At 52.8% G+C, this 17345-nt stretch overlaps 1 protein-coding gene across 4 annotated transcripts in view; it reads left to right on the top strand.

The window, feature by feature from the left end:
- TANGO2 (transport and golgi organization 2 homolog) overlaps nt 1–13712 on the top strand; it is a 37892-nt gene extending 24180 nt beyond the window's left edge. For all 4 annotated transcript variants that reach the window (XM_041729161.1, XM_041729162.1, XM_041729164.1 and 1 more), the window contains exons 4-9: nt 1842–1961; nt 2482–2596; nt 6113–6183; nt 9474–9627; nt 10985–11089; nt 12649–13712. In XM_041729161.1, the coding sequence (XP_041585095.1) occupies nt 1842–1961; nt 2482–2596; nt 6113–6183; nt 9474–9627; nt 10985–11089; nt 12649–12769 (686 nt within the window). In that variant the 3' untranslated portion in view covers nt 12770–13712. The remainder of the gene's footprint in view (nt 1–1841; nt 1962–2481; nt 2597–6112; nt 6184–9473; nt 9628–10984; nt 11090–12648) is intronic.
- Nucleotides 13713–17345: the final 3633 nt, after the last annotated feature.

Here is a 17345-nt window from a genome sequence, read left to right as displayed (position 1 = left end):
AGTGCAGTTTACTCTTTCTATGGTTTATTCTGTTTGTGTTTTTGCCTACCCTAAGGCCATAAAGATATTTTCCTCTTTCTGCTTCTAGAAGCCTTTTGATTTGGAGTTTTGTCTTTGGGCCTCTGATTTATCTTACATTTTTGTACATGGTATGAGGTAGGGGTTGAGATTCATGTCTTCCCCCCTCCACCCACACACGTCTCCAGTTCTTCTAGTCTTATTTATTAAGTGGATACTCGTTTGCCTATTGCATTCCTATGGCAACTTGGTTGAAAATCAGTTGAACACATATGTGTGGGTCTATTTTAGACTCTCTTGTGTCCCATTGATCTGTTCGGCTGTCTTGATGCCAACATCACACTGTCTCGATGACTGCAGCTTTTTTAGCAAATTTTGAAATCAGGCAGTGTTAAGTCCTCCAGTTTTGTTCTATTTCAGAACTTCTTTGGCCATCCTGGCTCTTTCATGTGTGCATATAAATTTTAGTGTCAGCTTGTTAATTTCTATAAAACAGAAAGCTTGCTGGGATTTGGATTTGGATTGTGTTGACTCTTTTGGCCATTTGGAGAGAACTGTCACCTTAACAATATTGACTCTTCAGTTGAAGAACAGGGCATGTCTCTCTCAATTACATCTGCTTGACTTATTTCAGAGCTGGTCTGTGGTTTTCAGTCTTTAGGTATTATACATTTTTCCTTAAATATTTTCCTACTTTTTGTTTTGTTTGGTTTGGTTTAGTGGTATTATAAATGGTATGTGTAAGTCTTCATTTTTCTGATTTTTGCCTTTATTTACTCACCAGTTCTAGTTGATTTTTAAAAATTAATTAATTTTTTTAGTAATATGTATATCCGACATAGAGCTCAAACTCAGGACCCTGAGATCAAGAGTTGCATGTTCTTCTGACTGGGCCAGCCAAGCACCCCCAGCAGATTTTTTTTTTTTTTAATTTTTATTTATTTATGATAGGCACACAGTGAGAGAGAGAGAGGCAGAGACACAGGCAGAGGGAGAAGCAGGCTCCATGCACCGGGAGCCCGACGTGGGACTCGATCCCGGGTCTCCAGGATCGCGCCCTGGGCCAAAGGCAGGCGCCAAACCGCTGCGCCACCCAGGGATCCCTTTTTTTTTTTTTTGATAGATTCCTTTTAGATTTTCTTCACAGGTAGTCCTGTCATCTGCAAATAGAGACAGTTTATTTCTTCCTTTCTGATCTTTACATTTTTTATTTTACTGTTGTAACTTAGTATTATAAAAATGATATTTTAATGATTTACCTGCTTTTACCCCAGTATTCAGCTAAAATGACCCTCTAATCTAGGAAGACACTTTCCTATGGCTTTAAGGGCCTCACTGATCTGGTGATAGGGCACTAACCATGGCCTGGGCCTATGGAGTGGGATTGAGGCAAGTGGGTGGGCCTGGATGTGCTCTGGGCTCCTAGTGAAGCACCCACCCTGAGGGCCTGTGTGTCTTGTTAGGGGAGGGCAGTCAGTAGCCCTACACCTAATCCAGGATGTAGGATTGGGGGCTGGTGCTGTTGTGAGGATGGAGCTGGCACTGTGATCCCAGCCTGGCACTGATCCAAGCATTAGGATGCATTCCACACATGCCAGGTCCCACCACAACTTTTCAGGGGCTCCCATGGGCATCAGATGTCATCCGGGGGAGGGGGGCAGGGTCTCTCTCCTGTGCCCTGTGGGCTTTGGGACTGCCTTGCCCTGAGTAGTTCAAGTCCCTGTTCCTTAGCCAGGGCTGCTAGGCTGAGTCTGTACCTCCCTAGGACACAGGGACAGGGTGGAGGCAGGTGCTACTGGTGGTGACACTATCATCTGTCACAGGGCTTGACATGGAGGAAGGTAAGGAAGGAGGCACGTGGCTGGGTATCAGCACACGGGGGAAGCTGGCCGCGCTCACCAACTACCTGCAGCCACGGCAAGACCGGGATGCCCGGGGCCGAGGTACCTTGGGGCAGTGGGGGAGGAGGTGGAGGGGGGGCAGGCTTTCCTTGGGCACATGGAGACACAGGAGGAGGAAAAAGGGGCCCTGAGGGCTGCTGGCTGGCATCACTGTGGGAGCCCCCTTTGCCTGGCCCACACAGCACGAGCCTGCATAGACAGGGGAGGGGGACTTGCTCCACATTTGTGCCCCAGGCCACAGTGTCACTTCTGGCTGTTGTCATCATACCCCATCTGTCAGGTGTTTGCAGAGTAACACCCTCTGGGAAGACAGCTCCATGGACATGCAGGGTCCCTGCTGAGGACTTTTTGCCTCCTGCTGTGCTTCCATTTAGGGTGTAATGGCAGAAAACAAATTAAAACCCAACACAGAGTTGTTGATGCAGACCTCCTTAGCTGCCAGGTCAATGAGGTATGGCTGGTGTGGTGGGTGTTTCGCCTGCACCAGCCCCATGTCAGTCTCCCCGGGAAGAGGGGCTCAGCCCTGCTGCCTCAGCCATGTGTGTCTGTCCCCTCCCCACAGGTGAACTTGTGGCCCACTTTCTGACTACAGACATGGACAGCTTGTCCTACTTGAAGAAGGTTTCTGCGGAGGGTCACCTGTACAACGGCTTTAACCTTATAGCAGCTGACCTGAGGTGGGTCTGCTGGGAGGGTGGCGGCGGCCCACCGGGCACTGCACGGGGCTGAGCTGTGGGCTTGACAGGAGGTGGGCTCCCACTCTGCCCCTCAGCTTGGGGTACTGTGGCAGCCTCTCTGGGCACATTGCCCCCGTTGGGCGTGGTGAGGCTTCCTAGGGCCGACCGACTGTTGTGGAGACTCGAGGAATTGAGTCGGGGCTTCCTGTGGCAATGTGAGGGCCGCTGGCTGCTGTGTGAGAACTGTAGCCTGACTGCAGTGGGCATCTCCAGCCACAGGGACCCCCCCCATCCCCATGCCAGCCCTTGGCCCCTGAAAGCTCCTCCACGTGTCTGTGGCTAAGAAGTCCCCTGCTTTGGGGCCACACTGCACTTGCCCTGTTCTATGGGGTGCAGAAGTGCCCTAGGCTGGAGAAAGGAGGTCCAAGCACCACTGACTGGTATGGAGCAGCCCGGCACCCACTGGTGTCAGGTGCTGCTGAGCTCTGGGGCCTCAGGGTGCTTCCTCAGTGAGGTGTGTCTGAGCGTGTGGTATGGCGCATCTCAGGTTCTGAACGGGCTTGGTGGACAGCTCCCAGGGCCTGTCTGTAGTTACTGAGGGGCAACGAAGCCCTGTCACCAGAGGACATGGAGGCTCTGCTGCACAGCCATTTGGGGGAAGTCTTCCCCTACCTGGAGTTGGGCAGATAGCAAAGAGCAGAGGCATGAGGCAGGGTCCCCAAGAGGCCTGGGGCCTCAGCGGACCTGCGCTGGCTGAGAGGCAGGAGTCAGGTTGCTGGAACCCAGCAGAGGGCCCAGGTCATGTGGGGATGTGGCTGTTGGGGTGTTGCCAGATGCATGTGAGGCACATGTGGGGATGGAGGCTGAGCCCTTCACGTGTAGCACCTGGCATATCCTCACGGCCACCCCCATGTGCACCTGCCGTGACTGAGCTCATACAGGCAGTTGATGTGGCTAAGACCCCTGCTGCTCGTGAGTTGGGGCTGGGGTCCCACAGTGCTGCCCCGGGCTACTGGCTGGGGTCTAGGTGCCTCTGGAGATGGTAGCCCCATCCCACCAAGAGGGCACAAAGTTGGGAAGGAGTGCTGCACTTGTGACTGTGATGCTTCTGGATACCAGCTTGCAGTATCTCTTTCTACCTGAGGAGCTGGCTGGCCACCACTGGGCTGTGGCCTGGCTTCTCCGAGTGTGTTTATCTCTGTGGCTCCCATGCCTGGACCTGACCGTGACCCTGCTGCACTGCCGTGGACCTCCACAGGGTTGCCTCTAGTCCAGGGCCTATTTCTCAGCAGGACCTGCTGAGTGCCAGCTGAGCAGTGGGCACTGCCTGTGGTCCACTTCCCACTGTGGATGCTGAGCCTTGCAGTGATGTGATTGTTGGTGTTTGGTGCAGATCAGTGGGAGTCATGTGATGCCCTGGGGGGTGACCCCAGAGCCTGTGCCCAGGACTGCTGATCAGATGCTTGTGGACCGAGGTAGGGGGCATGGCTGGGGCCGCGTCCTAGGTGCCAGTCTCCTACCTGGCCCTTCCTACAAGTGTGCAGACAGATGTGGCGACAGCGGAGTAGACACTATTGACAGTCTTGGTGCATAAGACAGATCACAGCAGGTGGGGGAGTGGTAATGCCATAGCCATGAAGGGGTAGCTAATGTGGAGAGGCCCTGGCTGAGTGTCCTCACCTCTGATGCCCCAGGGCCCACGTGCATTTCTTACAGCAGGCCTCACGGAGTGGCTGGTGGATTCAGATATTGGTGAGAACAGCCCCACAGGGCAGGTGGGGTGTCCTGTGCCCCCTCCTGGGGGACTTGCACTTTATAGATGCAGCCTTGGAACTGCCACAAACAGCAGTTTGTGAATTTGTCCTTCAGTGAAGTGAGCATGCATCCTCCTTCCCTCCTGCCCTCCCCTCGTGTATCCTTGCTGCTCCAGAGGTCAGTGGATGTTGTCACCTTCCACCAGGAGAAGTGGTCAGTACTCTGTGGTTGGCCTGTGACCAGACACCTGGCCTGAGCCTACCTCTTTCCACAAGGAGCCCCAGGCCCACTGTGCCTTGAGTGTCCACTGCATGTAGCATGCTCAGCCCCACTCCTGCTGCATGGATAGATATATTGACGTGGAGGCTGCAGTGCCCTTGGGAGGACGTGGTGCTGGCATAGGCATTTGCTGCCCAGGGCCCTCTCCTTCACACCATGGGCACTCCTGGAGGGGAAGTTCCGTGCCCTCCTTGCTCCCTCTGTCCAGGGACCATTTTGCTGATCATTCTCTGTACATTTGATGCAGTCTGGGAGACTAGTAGCCCAGCACGATTCAGTGCTCAGCAGCCATGTCAAGTGGTTGGGTGATGAGAGCTCCATGCTCTGAGTGGACACATGCATGGGCAGGTGGCTCCTGCAGGTGAGTTTGGGCCCCTCAATGCCTGAACAGGTCTCCTGGCTTCTGAGGCCACAGGGGCTCCCTAGACACAGCCCTCAAGGACAGGTGGTGGCCAGAGCAACCAAGTGGGTTATGCCCAAGGGCCAGCTGTGGAGGACTGAGGCCTGGAGGTGGAAGGAGTCTGGTCAGCAAGCAGCCCCAGTGGTAGGTGCCTGGAGGAACTCGGGGTCAAGAAGAAGAGAGCCTCATCACTGTTGTGGCCGGTCCCTGACCAAGCATGGCAGGAGTGGATGTCCAACCCACGGGTCTTCATGCTTTCTAGTTTTTTTCCTATAAACAAAATTTCTGAAGTCATTGGCCAGATGTCTTAAGAAATGAGCCAGGGGCTGTGGAGAGCAAGAACATGAGCAGAATGTGAAGTCATTTGGGGCCAGAGTGGACACAGCGGAGGGACTCCCTGGCAGCCTCACCCAGCCCTTTCTTTGCAGTGGTTCATCCTGGAGGCTCAGGTCCCATGGGTGGCATTCTCTGCACCTGCAGGAGGGCAGCTCACAGGCCAGAAAGAGTCCTTCTCTAGTTTGCAGAGAAGGCAATTAATTCCTCTAGCAGGAAGATTTACTATGGTATTTAGAAATGGGAACATTTTTAGCTCTGAGCATTTTGAACTATTTTCAAATGCACACTCAGCACATAAAAGTAGGCAAATGTGATCTTTGGTGCTTTGTTCAGAAGCCTCTTTTACCCTGGGGCATCCCACTGTGTCTGGAGGTGTTCCAGAGATAGCTTGTGGGCGGGGTGGGGACTGGTGGCTGCGGTACATTGCAGTTATTAATGCACACAGCCTGCGAGTACCTGTACCACGGGGGCATGTGGTGAGGTGGGGGGGAGGGGTCTTTTAGATGCTGCCCCTCCCAGGATGTTCCCAGGCCAGTGGTCTCTGTGGTGAGCTGGGAGTCAGGAGCCAGGGGTCTCCAGGATCCTACCAGTGAGGTCCTTGAGAGGCTGGGGCCCTGACTAGCTCCTGTCCTAGTTGCAGCGAGTCATTGTCCCTGTACTGGGGATGGGACTGTGGAGATTGCCAGGCAGTGAGAGATTTGGATGCCCCATGGCTCCCATCTGACCCTCTCTTCTCCTGTCCACAGCACAGAGAAGGGAGATGTCATTTGCTACTATGGAAACCGGGGGGAGCCCGAGCCAGTCGTCCTGGCACCAGGTAAGCCTGCTCTGGTGGGTGGTGGCAGATAGGGGCGGCTTCTATGGTGACACTTCTGTACTTTTCAGAGACTAGGTCCCTGTCACATTTCTCTCCTGGGATTATGCTCTTTGGCCATTTGTGTACCTTATAGCCCCTTAGAGGCCCATGGCCTACGCCTGGTCCACATGTCAGGCTGTCCACAGCCAAGGCCACCTTCCCCTAGCGCTGAGCCCATGACTGCCTGGAGAGAACTGAGAACTGAAACTGTGTCCACAATAGGACATGGAGGCCCCTCCTACCCCCAATTCTATACCTTGGCCCAGAGGCCTTTGTGGAAGCATCTGGAAACCACTCCTGTGATGCTTTGTCTCAGATCTCAGTGCCTGAGATTCTGTGATGGAGATGCTTGTTTTCTGCCAAAGGGAGAAAAGGAAGGGACAGAGAGAGGGAAAGTGGAAGGGAGGGAGCGAGGTCATTTCAGATACATTGTGTTGTTTCCCTGAGCTTATTTCTCCAGTCATGTCACTTTTTAAAAATCGTGTCACTTTTTTAAAATAACAGCTTTCTTGAGATGTAACTCACATATCATACAACCTACTCACTTAAACTATACCATTCAGAAGATCAGAGTCTATCTGCAAAGGTGAGCAGTTCTCACTGCGACTGAATTCCGTGACATTTTCATCACTCCAAAGAGAAACCCTTGTCCCCATTAGCAGTCACCCCCCCACCTGTCCCCTCTACCCCTCAGCCCCAGGTAACCACTAACCTACTTTCTGTCTTTCTGGACGTGCTTATTCTGGATGTTTTGTATAAGCACAGTCATCCAATATGTGGCCTTTTGTGACTGGCTTCTTAGCACAATGTTTTCAAGGTCTGTCTGTGTTGTATTATCACAAATTAGGGCTCCATTTCCACTTTATGGCTAAATAATATTCTATTGTCCAGTCCAGATAGTCTACATTTTGTTTTTCCTTTTATCTGGTTGATGGATCCACCCTTGGGTTGTTTTCAACTTTCGGCTACTGTGGATCATGCCGCTGTGAACATTTGTCAAAAAGTTTTTGGGGGGACCTGTGTTTCCCTCTCTCATGTGTATACCTAGGAGTGGAAGTGCTAGATGGTAAGGTAACCGTCTAATCCCTTTGGGGAACTGCTGAACTATTTTCCAAAGCAGTTGCACCATTAACGTTCCCACCAGCAGCATATGAGATTCCAATTTTTCCACATCCTCACTAGTAGTTATTATTATTTTTTTTAATATTTTTTAAATTAAAAAATTCTACATCCAATGTGGGGCTCAGACTCACAATCCCAAGATCAAGAGTCTCACGCTCTGCCAATGAAGCCAGCCAGGAGCCTATCTTTATGATTATGGCAATCCTAGTGGGTATGAAGTAGTGTTTTGTGGTGATTTTGATTTGCCTTTCTCTGATGGCAAAAGACTTTGAGCATCTCTTCATGTACTTATAGGTCATTTATATATCTTTTTTGAAGAGATGTCTATTCAGATCCTTTGCCTGTTTTTTTTTTAAATATTTTTTTTCTTTATTTATCTATGAGAGTCACACACAGAGAGAGAGAGAGGCAGAGACACAGACAGAGGGAGAAGCAGGCTCCATGCACCGGGAGCCCAACGTGGGATTCGATCCCGGGTCTCCAGGATCACACCCTGGGCCAAAGGCAGGCGCCAAACCGCTGCGCCACCCAGAGATCCCTTTTGCCTGTTTTTAAATTGGTTTGTTTCTATTTTTATATTTGAGTTGTAGGGGTTTTTTTGTTTTTTTAAGATTTTATTTTTTAGTAATTTCTGTGCCCAACCTGGGGGTAGAACTTAAAACCCTGAGATCAAGAGTCGCATGCTCTTCCAACAGAGCCAGCTGGGTGCCCCAAGTTGTAGTTCTTTATATATTCTAGCTACCAGTCTTGTATCAGATTTATGATTTGCAAAAATTGTCTTGCCTTCTGTTGGTTTTCTTTCTTTCTTTCTTTTTTTTTTTTTTTTAATTTATTCATGGGAGACACACAGAGAGAGAGGCAGAGAGAGAAGCAGTCTCCATGCAGGGAGCCTGATGAGGGACTCGATCATGTGTCTCCAGGATTATTACACCCTGGGCTGAAGGCGGCGCTAAACAGCTGAGCTACCAGGGCTGCCTTTCTGTTGGTTTTCTTTTCACTTTTTTGTTCATGTGTTTGAGGCACATTTTGAATTTTGGTGAAGTCCAGTTTATATATTTCTTTTTTGTTGTTGTTCGTGCTTTTGGTGTCATGTTTAAGAAATCACTGCCTAATCAAAAGCTGGTAGCTTTTCTCCTGTGCGTTCTTCTAAGGTTTATAGCATCAGCCTTTAAGGTTTAGAGGCTTCGGGACATTTTGAATTGATTCTTATGTATGGTGTGAGGTAGAGATTCCACTTCAGTGTTTGCATGTGGCTGCCCAGGGGCCCAGGACCACCACTGAGTAGTCTTCCCTGCTGCTCTTAATGGATAAAACACAGTGATACCCCAGCCTGGTGGCCCAGGGGACCCAAGGCTGTCTTCCTTGGAAGTGGCTGCAATCACCTTAGACTCGGGATCCTCACCCCGTGAGGAATGACAGCAGAGGGTGGTGGCAGCCTGTCTTCAGTGCATCTTTCAAGATGCATGCTTCTGAGTTCACCTGCCATTGCTGCCTGAGGCTCTAGAGGCCTCTCCACTTCAAGGCCAAGTGTTTTTTTTGTTTTTTGTTTTCCATGAGTGAGAAACCCTTTACTTTTTTGCCACACATTCTTTTCACTCACTGTGAACTTGTTCTGAGAAAATTGCGCTGACCCTCTCATTCTCCACGCCAGGGTTCTGGCCAGTATAGAGTAGAGGGGGGCCCTGCCCCCTCCCATTGAGTTGAGGCCATTCTGATGTTGGATATTTTCCCATCTTGACCTTCTCAGGCAGATCCATACCTTACAGCTTTTTCCTAGCTTAGAGACAGGAGTGAGATGGGGAGGTGGTTCCTTCTTGAGGTTCCCCTTCTTCTGCCTACTTGGAATTCAGGTTGTTGATCCTCCATTATTCTGTCCATCAAGGCTGCTTGGTACTTGGCACTTGTGCCTCAAGGCCTCCTGGGAGTGCCCTGCTGTGTTGAGTTCTTCACCCCTTGCCACACAGATAAGTCAGGAATCCACGTAGAGAAAGTGCTGCAGTGTGGGGTGGCCTGGCCTCAGTGTCCTCGGCCATACTCCTGGCCCCTTGCCCAGTGCAGGTGGGTGGGCATTTACCTTGAATTCCGACAGCAGGGCCCCTGCACTGGCTGGCTTGTCCCCCTCTCTGCAGGGACCTATGGACTAAGCAATGCACTGCTGGAGACACCCTGGAGGAAGCTGTGCTTTGGGAAGCAGCTCTTCCTAGAAGCTGTGGAGCGAAGCCAGGCGCTCCCCAAGGACATCCTCATTGCCCAGCTCCTGAACGTGCTCAACAATGACGAGGCGTGAGTGGGCAGATCGTGCTGGGGCGAGCAGAGTATTCTCCTCCTCTAGCCCTGGGACATAGAGGCAGGCAGGCAGGCTGTGCTGCCCTGGGAGGCTCAAGGAGGTGACTGGGGCCGGCTCCTCAGCCAGCGGGAACCTGATGGATACGCTATTCTTCATTTCTCTCCTAACTGCTCCCCTCCTGGACCAGTACACTTGGAAACTCAATGTTCTCAGAGGCTTGATGTGATCATGTATGGGGCAGAGAGTAGCTGGAGGTTCCCCATGTCTGCACACAACTAGTGGGGGATTCTAGAAAGCTCCAGGTTCCCCAGAAGCAAGCAGCTACCCTGGGAGTATGTCTGGGGGTTAACTGTCCTTCCTACATATTGTCCTACTGGTACTGTGGCATAGACACACCTGTCCTGGGAATCACCTAGGGGAAAGGAGCTCCTGACCCAACTTCCTTTAAGGCATCCCATTGGCTTCTGCACACAATACCTGCTCTAGGATGCCACCCCCTGGCATGTCCTGGCCATCCCAGCTGGGGGTCAGAGGTGCTGGCCAAGCTACCATCCTCCCATGCCACAATGTGGCCCATACTCAGGCCAGGCCACTCTCCTGCCCAGATGCCTCGGCAGCCCTTCAGAGGAGCCCCCATGGGCAGCCTCCCATTCCTTTCTGCTGGACCCCCTCCCTGTCCCTTGCTTACTCTCTGTCTCCTTTTGGAACCATGAAGCAGGGCACCTTCAGCCCCAGCATAGCTGTCCCTCAGGGAAGCCCTCCTTGGGCTGGCCCGGCGTCCCATGCTCAGCTGTAAGTCCACATGGCCCTTGGTCACTGTCTGTCATTCTTGCTGGCCTGAAACGGGGTCCTGGCTGTTTTGACAGCTGTGGTCCTAGCACCAGCTTCAGTGGCTGGCAAGTTGCAGAGCTCGAGTGGGTTCCTGTCACATGGAGAGGTGCCCATAGGGTACCTCTTGGGGTAGGCAGGGTGTGTGTGTGTGGTCAGTGACCCCTCAGCCAGGCATCTGCCCCACAGCACCCCTAACCACTCAGACCTCACCAGGACAGGAAGGTGAGTTTGCTCTGAGAGACGGTTTTTGTCCTTCCTGGGGGGGGCCTTGTACAGCTCTAACCAGATGGAGCCCCCAGACCCTTCCCCAGTGCCTAGCTCACAGGTGCTCTTGTTCCTGGATCCTGGGAAAGCTTCTGGTAGCCCTAGCAGGACGAGCTGGCCTGGTAATCACTGTCATTGGACTCCTCCAACTGCCTTGTGAGGCTGGTAGGCCCCTTGGGCACTGCAGGCCTTGAGGATGGCAGGTGGGGCTGCAGGTGGGTGGGTCGGGCGGCAGTGACCCCTCCTCTGTCCTTCCAGGCAGCTGCCAGACCCGGCCATTGAGGACCAGGGCAGGGAGTACGTGCAGCCCTTTCTGAGCAAGTATGCTGCTGTGTGTGTGCGCTGCCCGGGCTATGGCACCAGGTACGAGGGGCTGCTGGGTGCATTCAGTCCTGTCCCATGAGGAACCCAGCCCTCCCTGAGCTCTGGGGATCCCAGAGCCTCTGCCCTGTCTAAAAGCAGCTGCCATTTTAGCTTGGGGGGCTGTTGGGCCAGCAGACACCATAGTTGATGGTTATGCACGAAATGCTCGTCGGCTCCCAGGGGTACTGCAGGAGTGGCTTCTGGGCTTGTTCCTGCTCCCTACACGGCCTTGAGGGGCCTGGGATGGCTATGGATGCACGCGGGGTTGGTAGATCCCCGGGGGCCCAGAGGTCCCACTGCCCAGCTCTTCCCCCCCTTTGCCCTGTGTCCTTGGGTCTGTTACATTTTCTGTGTGACCAGGGCAGGAATTAGGTCATCTCAGCCTGGGGACATTGCTCAAGAAAAAGGCAACTTCTGGTCTCAGCCACAAGGGGAGAATGCCTGGGAAGGAGAAGCTGTTGGAATGGGTGTCTGCTGTCCCAGCAAGTTCCCTGTCTGCCCCTCTCCCTCCGAGGCAGAGGAAGATTGGCTGTGTGTGTCTGGGAGTGTCTGGGAGACCCAGCCCGTCCTTATGGTTCTGTCTGGGGTAGCCCACATGCTGTACTTGAAGGTGTTTGGGATGTACAGAGGAGGGTGGGCTACTGGACCAGCTAGGATGCTCTAGGAGTGCTGTTGCGCACCTGGCCCACCTAGCCTGGAGGCGGATTGTGACCTCATGCACAGCAACATCTGCCTAGACTTGGCGTGCACCAGGCCCCGTGGGCACCAGCCTGGCTGGTGACCTGCAGTAGACTATGATGGTTCGGCCAAGATCTTGGGGGCCTGTGCCCACCAAGGACTCAGGGATGGGGTGCCTGGGTGGTGACAAGTGCTGACTGATGCCACAGTGATATCACATGTACTCTGGGTGCGTGATGATGTCACAGGTTTGGTTTTCAAGTTAAGGTTGGCCTGAGTCTTCCACCCTCCAGGAAATGACAGCTTTGAGCCCTCTATCTGGGGGATGGGATGGTAGGCGGGACCAGGGTGGTGTCAACGCCCAACCCTGATGCTCCCAGGCCGGAGCGTTGTAAGCCTGAATGGTGGCCTTTCCATTCTCAGGCTTTTTCTCTTGGCAGGTGGCAGGGCATCAATTCTCTTAAGCTTCTGTGTCACAGACTTATTTTCTCGACTGAGTTACATACTCACGGGTACTCATGTGCATGAGGTAGAGTGCCAGTTCTGCTCCCTGGATAGGTGTGTGGCTGCTGGGTCCAGGCCCAACTGGGACCACCAGTCTTTAGCATGTGTGTGCCCACTCTGGGTGTCAGCCTGCACTGGGGCTTCTTGGGCACCTGGTCCCTGCCCTCTCGCAGGAGGAGACAGGTACCAACAAAGTGAGGATTGGCCTTGGGGAGGGCTGGCAGGAGGAAAGAAAGTACACCGAACATTTGGGATGGGTAGTGGTGGGGGGAGGACAGGAGACAGTTCCTGGTGACAGAGGCCCCATTTGGGGCTCGGCCAGGCAGGCAGGGGGCTGAGGGCAGAGGGCTGAACACGGGCCCCCTGCTCTCTTTCAGAACCAACACGGTCATCCTCGTGGACGCAGACGGGCACGTGACCTTCACAGAGCGTAGCATGCTGGACAAGGACCCCTCCTGCTGGGAGACCAGCACCCACGAGTTCAAGCTGCAGAGCTAACCCCTCTCCCTGGGTGTGGCCATTGGGCTCCTGGAAGGCCCTGCCTCAAGAACCAGTGTGGATAGGAACCTTCCATAGCCACATGCACTCCTGTGACTTGTCCAGCATCCCCCAGGACCAGGGCCCTCTAGTGTTTCTGTGACCTATGTCCTTGTGTCCAGCTCAGGGTCTGCCCTTACACTGGTGGGAGGGACAGAGTCCCACAGTAGGCCTGGGGCAGGCCCAGGTGTGCTGTGTGTGTGTGAAGGCACCTGGGCCTGCCCCCTGTTCAAGCACAGAGGCACACACTCAAGGCACATGTTTCCATGCACACCTGTAGGTGCACAGGCACCACGCGCACCTGCATACACATGTACAGGCAACAGATAGGTGCACACATGTTCAAATGCACACACGGTTCCGGGCATACACACATATGCATGCTAGACAGGCAGAGATGTGCCTCTCACACACACAGATGCTTCTGGCCAGTGGGTCTTTGCCTTGATCAAGAGAGAAGGATATAGACTTTTGGTTAAAAGTGGTTCTCCTTTCCTGGGCATAGTCCACTTCTGGACAACTAGACTTGCTCTTGGAGAGGAGAGGCCTCATTTGGAATGAGAAATGAGAACAACCCAAGGAAAACCCACTGTCATAACAGAAGCATAGGCTGGTTGGTAGTCCTTTGCCCTCTGGGGGGGTGTCTTATATGTGCATGGAGTGATCCCGTAGGGGGAGGGGGTGGTCCTGCATGATGTACCAGGGGTCCTGTGTATACTGGGGCACCTTGGTAGGCTGTTAGGCACCTACCTGCCCATTGTGGGGTCATGGGTCTTGGGTAGGCCCTCTCAGCGAGGGGACACAGCCAACCCTTGCTATTTCCCTTTTCCTTGGGGAGTCAGACTTCATAGAAATCTGTACTTGAATGTGAGACCTTGATAATAAAACTCTAAGGCTGTGGTGAGTCAGTGCATTCCAGGTCCTTGTGTGATGGGGGACAACTGTACAAGGGGTCAGCGGGGCTGCTTTCCTGGCCTGCAGGAGCTCCCAAGGCACGCTCACCAGAACAAGCCTCTTCCCATGTTCCTCTTTTGCTTATGTTTCTGAGCACCATAGGTCCATCACTCTGTCCATCTGTGTGTCCTTGGTCAGAGGCTGGGGTTCGAAAGAGTCTGTGTGCATGGGACACGGCAGGTGCCAGTCACAGGGCCTCCTGAGCTGGGCTGAGGAGGCCAGGGGATGGTAGGAATGGATGGGTTTCAGAGCAAGGGGGCAGGTAGAGTCCGTGTCAAACGCAGGACCCTGGTTTTGGGCAAGCACCTGGGAGTTCTTGTCCCTCGCCCAGGTTGAGCATCAGGGGGTCCCATGTGTGTCTAGTGCTGACCTGCAACTTGGCCTTCTCAGGGCCAGTGACAGCTTGGGGTGGGTTGTGGACCTACACCAGGCCCCACTTGCCTCAACCCTTCTCTCCTCCCACCCGAGTACCCCTCAGGGGCCTGATGCCCTCTCTGGCTCACTTTAAACTCCAAGAAAAAGTGCTTGAGCATGGTCAGGTTTGGAGGGGGTCCCCAGTGGTGGCATAGCCCACACCCCCCCAGGCCAGGGCAAACTGGCCCCACGTCCTACACTTGTTGGCTGAACCACACCGGGCCAGGCTTTCAGCCTGGGCACTGCTGATCCCCTTCATCTGCCTCAGTGTCCCACACCAGCACCCACCCTGGCCAGGCATATCAGCCCCCGTGGGGCACCATGGGGCTGGTGTACAGCCATCTGGGGAGCTTTCCCTGATGTCTGTCTTTACCTCAGGGAGAGCCTACACAGGGTTACCCCTGCCCTCAGCCTGCCCTGGGCTCCCCAGGTGCCTGAGCCCTCCGAAGAAGGGGCAGCCCAATGTTTAATTCTGTTGTTGTGGGTTGTGTCCCCTGAAAGATGTTGTCATCCTGGTCCCCGTATATCAGAATGTGACCTTATTAGGGTATTTACAGAGGTAATGGAGATAAAATGAAGTCATTAGGGTGGGCTCTAATCCAGTATGACTGATGTGCCTATAAAAAAGGGGAAGTTTGAACACAGGGACAGACATGCACGCAGGCCGAATGCCCTATAAAGACTGGAGCTGGGCTATCTCATGCCAAGAAACTACCAGAAGCTGCGAGAGAGACCCAAACAGATCCTTCCTTGGTGCTTTCACAGGGAACGTGGTCCTGCCAACACCTTGACCTCGGACTTCTGGCCTCCAGAACTGTGGGGTGATAAATATCTGTGATTTAAGCCATTCATTTGCGATGCTTTGTTATGGCAGCTCTAGCTAACTAATACAACTGTGAGCTTCATTTTACAGATGAGGAGATTGAAGCTTGGGGAGATAACATAACTATGTCTCAGTCCCCAGGCAGATAGGGAGGCAGAGCCATGCGGCCAGGAAGGAGTAGGATGAGGACAGGTGCATCTTGTAGTGTCTTCCCTTGTAGGCTCATGGTCCTCCCACTTTGGTTTCACCGGCTGCCCTACACTGCCCCTCCTCCCATCACCGCATTTATCTTGCCTCTGCCACTGTCCTTGGCAACACTTTCTGCACAGCTTCTGTCCCAGGGTCTTGGCACTTGCTGTCCCTTCTGGTTGAAGAACTCTTCTCCCCCATATATCCAAACCACACTCTCCTTCACATCCTGCAGCTCTTTGGTAAAGTGGGGAGGCATCCCATCTAAAACTGCAATCTGCCCTACCTTGGTCCCTGCTCTATTTTCCATAGCAGTTAGCACTGTAACATGCTAGGTGTTTTGCTTGATTGTTTCCTGTGTGTCTCTGTCAGAAGGAGAGCTTCAGGAAGGCAAGGCCATCGTTCCTCTTTTGCCCATCACTTTATCCTGATGCCCAGGCCAGGTTGACATTTGAATCAATGATGACATTGCTGCACTTCCCGAGTCCCCGTTTATTTAAGCCTTGAAGTGAGACTCTTGTGTGGTTAGAAGGGACCCTAGGAAGCTGTGCCTTCTAGAAAAGCTTCTGGCGTGCCACACAGGAAGGCCTGGACCTGACCTTGGCATGGTTTAGCTAGTCATCAGATGCATTGGATTCCTGAGTCCCCAACATGGGTTCTCTTTTCCCAAATGGATGGGGAACTCACCTCCTTTTCAGATGCCCCTTCCTAGATGAGCTGCTTCTGCTCTCTGGCTCTAAGATGCCAGCTGCAGCGTGTTGGTGTGGACGCTGGTGTGTGGAGCTGACTGATATGGAAGCCAAGTGTATGAGTAAACAGGACCAGCCCAGGAACGCAGCCTGGCCTTGAGGCTTGTCCTGGCTCCTGGTCTTCTGCCTACAGAGACACTGCCCCCACCTCCCCACTCATGGCCACCCTTGCCCTGCCACCAACACCTGATCTTTTGGCCTCATCTGCCAGTAGATAGCATCATCCAGGCCCTTTAGCAGAGACTGGGCTCAGGTGGAAACACAGGATTCCAAAGGGAAGAGTTTCCTCCCTCAGCTAGGGCTAGAGTTTCAGCTTCTAGGCATCCACCTGAGGCTGGAGTCGGATGGGGACTGTGGGGATGTCATGTGGGAAGGCTGTATGGGAGGCCAGCTGTAGTGTGTTGGTCTGAGGCCTCAAGTCTGAGGCAACTCACCAAGCAACAAAATGTGGAGAGTTTGCTAGGGCTGGATGGCGGCATGCCAAGGATTCCCATGAGCTCTGACCACTTAGCCACAGGGAGACTGGCCTCCTCTGGCCCAGTCCAGAAGCCAGAACCTCATGGGGCTTGGTCACATTTTTATTGTGAAGTGCCTGGTGCTGACCACTGGGGCAGCCAGGTGAACAGCAAGGGGCAGGAAAGGAGGAAAGGGCCTGGATGGGCCTCTGACTTCCTCACCTGTAACATCTTTTCATTTTGAAATGAATTCAACTTACTAAAAACTTGAAAAAAATAGAACAAAACATTCCAGTGTCCTTTACCCAGTTCCCTCGAGCCACAGTAAAATGACTACAATCAGGAAGTTAGCATTGATACAATACCACCAGCTAATTTACAAACCTGATTTGAATTTTACCAGTTGTCACACTTATATCCCTCTCCTGAGCCAGGTTCCAATCCAGGGTCCAGGTCCCACATCACACTTAGGTGTGTCTCCGGTAGTCAAAGACAGCTCCTTAGTATATCTTTGACTTGAATGATCTTGACACTTGAAGAGCACCTGCCAGCGTTTTGGTAGAATGTCTGTCATTTGGGTTTGTCTGGTCTTTCTGTATTCAGATTTTGCTTTTTGGGTAGAAATAGCCACAGGTGATGCATGTCCTTCTCAGGAGGCCCACAACACGCCCCTTTACTGGAGCTGACTTTTGTCTTTGTTTTCAGCGAGGTATCATTAGTATACGATATAGCGTACATTTTTAAGGTATAAATCTCATATGTTTGTATCTGTATACGTTTGCTGGTCACCTTGATCACTTGGTTAGGTGGGGTCTTTCAGGGTTTTCTCCACTGTAGTTACTATTTTACGTTTGCAATTAGCATCTTGGGGAGAAACTATGCAACTCTGTAAAGCAACAAAAAAGCTTGCTGCCAATTCTCATACTTCTGCCTGCTATTTCAGCATCCATGAT

Source organism: Vulpes lagopus, chromosome 14 (genome assembly GCF_018345385.1).
Source record: "Vulpes lagopus strain Blue_001 chromosome 14, ASM1834538v1, whole genome shotgun sequence".
NCBI lineage: Eukaryota > Metazoa > Chordata > Mammalia > Carnivora > Canidae > Vulpes > Vulpes lagopus.
The sequence above is the reverse complement of the archived record's forward strand: the minus strand, read 5'-3'. Positions and strand labels throughout refer to the sequence as shown.